The 8,261-nt window shown below is 39.6% G+C and overlaps 1 protein-coding gene across 1 annotated transcript in view; it reads left to right on the top strand.

Moving 5' to 3' along the window:
• Nucleotides 1-8,261, top strand: part of nfkb1 (nuclear factor of kappa light polypeptide gene enhancer in B-cells 1) — a 44,251-nt gene continuing 35,990 nt past the window's right edge. The window contains exons 1-3 of the mRNA XM_050042812.1: nt 1-317; nt 1,434-1,477; nt 3,854-3,935. Coding sequence (XP_049898769.1) covers nt 1,439-1,477; nt 3,854-3,935 — 121 coding nt within the window. The 5' untranslated portion in view covers nt 1-317; nt 1,434-1,438. The remainder of the gene's footprint in view (nt 318-1,433; nt 1,478-3,853; nt 3,936-8,261) is intronic.

The raw sequence follows: 8,261 nt of genomic DNA, 5'->3' as shown, positions 1-8,261 counted from the left end.
TTCCAGTGGGGAAGGAAATCAACTTTAAGAACAACTGAGGCAAACTTCACCTGCAGGACTCTGCTGCTCGTCCCTGGGATTAAATACAAATTTCTTCTGTCGGATTAAAATAATTTTTTCCCCACTGACTGTAATGACGCCGTCGTGTCGCGTCATGACGCACTCCAATTAAACCTGGTTGTTGTAAATGGATCCACTGGTTCAGCGCGAGCATGGCGAAATGATGTGCAAAAGTCAACTGAAGTGAAGTGGACTCAGGACTGTCACTCATTAGTTCATGTTGAGAATCCGACTGTTAACCTGAACGAGCTAACCAGGTAAGAACACGTTAACTACCCACTTTATGTTATAACTACACGGCTGTGTATTTGCATTCATTGCCGTAATGTTACCGTGACCCGTTATAACAGTGGCAGCCTGCTTTGTTATGCTACTCACTTCCTTATTAGCCAGGTAACTCTGAGAGCGTCACACCAAACTCTGTGTTAAAAATGGGAACTTGAGGTTTTCTTTCTTGTCAGCAAACATAATAAAGTCTTACATCAGCACTAACGATTTTTTTGTAGTTATGACAGCCACTTGTAAATTCGGCTTGTATGTTTACGACATGAAGTCCTTATTTAAGTCGGAGTTAGAACTTTACTTAATATAGCTTCAGTCGCTAAATGTCCTACAGCAGTCCACCGTTTCTTGGTAAAACAGTGTGGAAAAGCTGAAGTGTGTATTTAAATCGGACTGTTAATTAGGTTACGTGGATTTTACACTTGCCGAAAACATGATTGAATTCATCTGACTCTAAAATGTATTTATTTATGTTCCTCAGTTGAAGTTCCTACAATGAAAAGTGAAACAACCGTTAAACATGCAGATTTTTGAACTGAGTTTCGTGTTACGTTCTCCGCATACGGAACCTGTGGGGCTAGCTCCCAGTTAGCTTGGACAGGTAGCGGTTAGCACCGACTCTTTCAGGATATTCTGTAATACAAAGCCAACAGTGTCTTTACTGCTGTCGGTGCTGTAGAACTGTTGGTTTATATTAACTGTTTATTTTTTTAACGGTCGTTTTAACGGCACAAACGACAAAAACAGCCCGGCAGCGCTAGCTAACTGTTAGCCAGAGGGCTAGCACCGGCGCGTTCATGTGCAACCGGTGCGGGAACGCGCGGTACCAAGCAGCAACAAGTGTCAGAGGGATTATTTATTAATAGATAATAATACATTTTGCCCATCATAATAAACACAGAACTGTTTTTTGGGGGATTTTAAAAGGGAAATTATAAACAAAATATATAATGAAGTGTATTAAATGTTTGTTTTACATTAGTGGTTGCTTACGTCATTTCCATCATCATGAGTTCATCAGGCGTTGTATTTACCACTGCATGTCTCACTGTTGGTGTAATATAAGTGTTGTGTTTGACCTTTGACTGTAGACATCATGGCTGGAGACGACCACTACCTTCATACTTCCAACCAGGTAAACTCACCTCTCACTGTTTCAGCACAGCAGGGGAGGAAACGTTGTGTTATATGAGATTGTGATGAATAAAATACCTTGTTATAATAAACCTTGTAGCCCTGATCCAGGACCAGAAACCAGACATTTAATTCTTAATGACTCCTGACACTCCTTACATTGAAATACAAACTCACTATGTGAAAGAAAATGCTCAAGTGCAGCCTAGAGAATCACGTTCCTGCACTCAGGTTGGTCCAAAGTTACAAAACAAACATGAATACTGTGACTGAGAAGTGTGTCCTCCATTTAAGTGCAATAGATCTGAGTATGGACACTGAGGCTTCACTGTTGAAGAATAAAATAATCTAAGTGTACTAAGCTCACTAGGATTTGGGAGCTTTCAACTGCATCTGACAGTCTTGATTCAGTTTATGGAGTTTGCGCAGGTAACATCACATATCATAAGTGTGAAATATGCTATATTATAAAGAATACTTATGAATTGAACAGTAGTCTCTATAAGTATCTTTTTTAGAATCAGGTTTTTTACCAAGTAGGTTTTTGCATGCAAGGAATTAGTTTTGGTGCATAACAATAAACAAATGTATGTAACTTTTCTTCATTTAAATGTCTAAAAACGACTAGGACCAATGTTACATGTTTTGTTGAGTTGTATACTTAAATCATCCCAAATGTTTCCAACAGTGTTCAAACTCAGAGAAATCTGTCATGTGTTCGCCGTCACCTGTCAGTGGCGTCATAATTCCTTCATGCATGTGTGTCAGGGTTGTGGCTGTCTGCAAAAAACTGTCACGATTGTCCAATTTTAAACCACGTTGTCCCGATACACTTTTAAATCTTGGTCATTTTGAACTGTTGGTTTTAACTGGATTAAGGATTTTAAGTCATCGGACGTCTGTATCTTAAGTTATCAGAGAAACAAACCGAGCAAACATTAGTGGCAGCTCAGCTCCAGCCCAGAGGAACTCAGATTTCTCTTGACGTTTTTGTGGCCATCGTAGTTACCAGCCCGTCTGCTGTGAGATCTTTTTTTATATATAAAAAAAATCTCAATGCGTCAATCTCATTCTCCTTAATGCAATATCACAAGAACATCCTTGATGCGCTTTTTTTTTCAAATTTGGCACAAAAGTCCACTTGGTCTCAACATTGAACTGGTAAGAATTTGGTGGTCAAATATCAAGGTCACCATGACCTCATCTGTCTTATTCTCGTGAAAGTGATACCCCGGGAACACCCTGAAGGGGATTTTCTCAAATTTGGCAAAAACGTCCATTTTGAGTGAAAGACAAACTGAGAACTCGGTGGTCAAAGGTCAAGGTCATTGTGACCTTGCATCTGTTCATTCTTGTGAATGCGATATCTCGAGCATCCTTGAGGCAATTTCTTCAAATTTGGCACAAAAGTCCACTTGGACTCAACACTGAACTGCTAAGAATTTGGTGGTCAAATGTCAAGGTCACCATGACCTCATATGTCTCATTTAAGTTAAAGTGATACACCGGGAACACCCTGAAGGGGATTTTCTCAAATTTAGCAAAAATGTTCACTTTGAGTCAAAGACAAACTGAGAACTGGGTGGTCAAAGGTCAAGGTCATTGTGACCTTGCATCTGTTCATTCTTGTGATTGCGATATCTCAAGAGCATCCTTGAGGGAATTTCTTCAAATTTGGCACAAAAGTCCACTCAGTGATGAATTGATAAGAATTTGATGGTCAAAGGTAAAGGTCGCTGTGACCTTATGAAATATGTTTTTAGCCATTACTCAAGAATTTGTACAGTAATTATGACAAGAATTCCCATACATATCTAAAAGGATAAAATGATGAAGTGATAACATTTTATATCCAAAAGGTCAAAGGTCGGCTTCACTGTGACATCATAATGGTCTTCATAAAACACTTTTCTGGCCGTAACAGAAGGGGAGACATTTGGTTTGGAAACTGTGCTGATTGTGCAGATCTTCTGAGCTGCTTGGTTGAAGACATGTGTGGAGCATCCATGTTTTCACAGACATGGATGTAAACTGTAACTGCAACTTGACTGGTTCACAAAGGCGTACAACCATGAGGCGATAATTCCAGTTTAGAATGAGAGAGCCTGTGCGGCAAAAAAATTACATATGGTATGTTTAGATGAACTCATTTTAAACAGAACTTTCAGATTTGGCACTAAATTTTGGATGTTTGTGGAGCAGAACATTAAATTGTCTTCAATACTCAGACGGACAGGCTTTAGATTTTGTCTCCTACGTCTACAAAATGTTAACATGATGATGAAATGGATCATTTTTTATAAATGTATAAATAGAGACTCTACACCTCACGTATCTCCGTCAGTGTCCTGGCCTTATGTCTGACTTCTTCTTTCAGATTTTAGACAACATCATGATGGATCCATCGTGGGAGTTCACACCTTTCCCTGTGATGCATCAGACCCCGTCTGTGCGGACAGGTGAGAGTCTCACCTTTATACCTGATGTTAAAGAGCGTAATGTCTTTATTCAGCTGTTGTCTCAGTGTTCAGTGAGCTGCTGTTTGTTATTCGTGGCAGAAAAGACTTTACATGGTGAATTTAGTTTCACAGAGAGTGGAAGTGTTTGTTTCTTTGATCTTTAAATATCAAACTGTCATGTTGTGATCACAGCTTGGCTATCACATCTTAAATCAACACCAGGAGCTCCTGTGTAGTTTGCAAACCTGTTACCCCACAACAAAAATGTCATGTAGTCTGTTCGTCCCTCCCTCCTCAGGTATTACAATCCTAAATACCTGTTATGCTCTTTGGCTGACCTGATCGATTGGAGCCATTTACACAGACACACAGTTGTTCATCCGTGAGGAGAGACAGGAGCTGGAGGCTGAACAGACTTCCTCTGTCTGTAGGCTGCATTCAGATAATTGATTTAATGTGTCCTTCTGACCAGTGGTTGCTATTAACTAGGATCTGATTAACTGCATTTATTCAGTAATTCTGTCAGAAAGGACTTAATGTGACTTTATTGTTGGTAAAAACGGCTGCCTGTGCTTCAGCTCTGTGAACTGATTGACCTTAAACTGTGACAGATTTGAAACCACAGAAAAGCAGATATAGTTTGGGTGTGTTGTCTCTAAAACAATAGATGTTCAAAGTTTTCATTTTTCAGAGCACTTTCAACTAAAAGTTGAGGCTGACAGTTTATTATCAAGTGTTTTTGGTCCATAAATGTTCATCTGTAACTGTTTTAGGCTTCACTTATGTTGTTTTTACTAAACTTTGGTCTTTATTTCCTGGTTCAAACTCTCTGCTCTGAACAGTTGGAAGTGTTGCGTCACTGTTTAGGAAATCCTTGTTGTCTTTGATTTGTGACTCTGATGGCAGCTTCTCTAATTTGAGGATGTTCTGTGATGCTGTGTGAGGTGAAAGGGACAGGTGTGTGCAGGTGTTGTGACAAAAACAGGAAGTTAGTTGATGTGTTTCGGCTGCTGATTTGCTGCTAAATGATTACAGTTTGCATCAAAACTCTTTCCTCTCAGAGTGAATGCCAGATGTGACACTTTACACTTCCTGACGACATCATTATCTGTGGTGTCGACGTAGAAATCACATAGAAAAAATGCTGCAGAACTCGCTTTGGGATCATTATGCTTTTAAGTTTTCTTCAGTACCAGAGTAATCCAGTGGTAGTTGTCCGTACATCCATGCATACACCGTAAACAGGAGCTGCTAATAGCTAATTCGGCATAATTTTAAGCCCTTTTCACGCCGAGATCGCACTGCAGAGCCGCTACAAAGTCCCTTCTTTATGCCCCCTTTGCATTTTTACACAAATCCAAACGACGGCGGCTTCATTCTGTTCCAGTGTGTGATTTTAGACAGCATCCTGGCATCGTGGAATCAAAAGAGGCATGACGTTCATAACGTTTAACACAACACCGTTGGCATCTAGTATGGCATGTAACATAGGCATTGGCAGCACTTAATAAGCAGTAACAATGGCATAAACTTGGAAATAACAATCATTTACGGCCCCTGTTATGTGTTGGCTGATCGCGTCCCCTACTCAGAGGGTGAGGACCTCATTGTTTTCCCAAGTTGTGGAAATTTTCAGTCGTTGCTCTTCTTTGAGTTAGCTGCTAACTGCTAACAGTTCCTTTCTAAATCTCCCGTGGTGGGTCGCACACATAAAGGCGGATTTATACTTGTGCGGTGATGTGTCTGTCACTGCAGTTACACCTCCAAAGCCCTAGTCAGTGGTGGGATTTCTGTGAAGTGCTGTAAAGTTTAGTTGATTCAAAACACACATTAAACACACATTAAGCATGGCTTAATAGCGACAGTTTCAAACACAAGTACACAAATCAGCTTCACTATAACTCGCAGCATAACATGTCGTCAAACTGTCACACCCGTGCCCCCTTGATCCCGTCCTGCTGGCTGTCACTTTCACACCGATATCATTTCGGCGCTGTTACTACCTCTGTCCCTGGCTCAGAGGTGAGACAACTCAGTCCCACCACTCTGCGATTTTACCTTTTATACAGAACGGTGAGGCGACAAAATGGTGTGGAACTCTTGCCTTAAAGAGGCAGTGTAAAAGGGACTGTAGAGACATTTTTTTAGACCTTGGAAACCCCTGGACCCATACAGCTGGGATATTAAAGAGATAAATATGACCACACAAACGGTGCATTTATGATCTCAGGGTGTGCATCACTCAGCCAACCTTACCTACATAGGTGTCTTGCCATCAGCTCAGAGTGCCTTGACATTTTGGGGTAATTTTGGGTAATTTTTTTTTCATATTTAGTCTTTATTTTGAGGCTCTGGACAGTTGGAGGTGAGCTGGAAGCGTTTTGTAAGACAAGAGAAGTTTTGTTTTGGTTGCACGTGTTTTGATCGTTAAGGCGTGGTTAACAGTGGTGAAAGTGTTCAGATCCTTTACTTGAAGGGTTACTTTGGATTTTTTGAATAGGGTCATATGAGGTTCTTATCCATAGTCAGTTTATTACATACAGTAGATAGCGGTCGGCACGCCCCCAGTTTAGAGAAGCAGGCAGGAGTACTGCTACAGAAGATAAGTCATGTACTGCTGTGGACGGGGGCAGCAGCAAACCATTTTTTAGCCACCCTAAAAAATCCAATATCAGTTAAAAGTGTGTGCTATATTGAGAATGTTTTCATCCCTTTACCTTTCTGTCAGACAGCCCTTTATGATGGTGAAGCTGAACAGCTTCAGTTCCTCATCTACGCCCTCGTCAAAGCCACCAGACTCCATTGACAAAAATGCTAATTTTAGCGAGCTGAATGTGGGTTTTTCCCATTCTACCGCTGCCTTGATCAGTTAGTTAGTTTGTGTCATTGGGTGACTTTAGTGAATCCAAACTAACTCTAGTTAACACCAAATCATACGATTACATTAACCAACTGGTTGAGGCAGTGGTAGACCAGCAGCTCCTGTGTTCAGCAATGTTAAATTCCCGATTTTCTCAATAGAGCCTGACTTTGAAGAGGGCAATGTGATGGCTTCAGTTACCAGGCGGAAATCTCTGTGTGACATCAAGGCAAAGGTGTGAAAATATTCTAAATATAGCGCACACTCAAACTGATATTAATTTTTTTTTTAAACGTGTCTAAAATACGTTTTGCTGCCGCCCCCGTCCACAGCAGTACAAAGCTTAGGTTCAGTGGCAGTACTCCTGCCTACTTCCACTTCCACCATCTGCAGGCGTGGTGACTGACGACTTTTATATATAATACACTGACTGTGGATAAGTAACTCATTAAACCCCGTTTTAAAAGAAGTCTTTGTAGCAGTATTAATATTGCACTTTTTTAAAATAAAAACCCTGCTTTGATAATGTTCCTTCAGTAAAAGTGTGTAGGTATAATCAGGAAAGTGTAGTTAAGATAGTAAAGTAAAATAAATATTCTGTGATTGTTATACTATTATTTATGATGTTATAAAATATCATAAATAAGTTGTAGTTGGTTGAGGTGGAGCTAATTTTTAACTGTTAACTTATGGTTTTTTCATTATTATAATCATAATTATTTTCATGTTTGGTTTGACTTCAACCATCTGAACATTTTCCAATTAATTTTCTGTCAGTCAACTTATTAATTAAATGACTGATTGTTTCAGTTGCACTTTGGTAGTTTCATTTATAAACTCTTAATATGTTTTGTTTGAAAAATCTTAGATAAATGTAGTGGAGTAAAAAGTTTAAGTATATTGAGATGAAAGAGCTGCAGAGGAAAAACTTGTGAAACTGAACTTTCTCTTTGGAAAACGAATGTGTGTATTTATACTAAAACCTGCCCTGTGATGTAGGTAAAGTGAAAGGTGAGTTTCATGACGTGCTGGTATCTGTGCTCTGTGGTGACTGTGGGACGGCTCTCACTTCTCTGTTTGAGTCCGTTACTCTAAAGTAAAGATAGAAAGGGTTGTAGTTGGGGAGGGGAAACGATCTCCTCTTTACATTCACGTCTGATTCATGTGATTCATCAAAAACCTCAGTTCCTCTTTTATCACTCTTCACTACAGCAGACTACAGTAAAGTGTGTGTATATGTGTATATATATATACAGTGGTGTGAAAAAGTGTTTGCCCCCTTCCTGATTTCTTACTTTTTTGCATGTTTTCCACACTTAAATGTTTCAGATCATCAAACAAATTTAAACATTAGTCAAAGATAACACAAGTAAACACAAAATGCAGTTTTTAAATGAAGGGTTTTATTAATGAGAAAGAAAAAAATCCAAAGCTACATGGCCCTGTGTGAAAAAGTGTTTGCCCCC

Source organism: Epinephelus moara, chromosome 4, assembly GCF_006386435.1.
Source record: "Epinephelus moara isolate mb chromosome 4, YSFRI_EMoa_1.0, whole genome shotgun sequence".
NCBI classification, from domain to species: Eukaryota; Metazoa; Chordata; class Actinopteri; order Perciformes; family Serranidae; genus Epinephelus; species Epinephelus moara.
The sequence above is the reverse complement of the archived record's forward strand: the minus strand, read 5'-3'. Positions and strand labels throughout refer to the sequence as shown.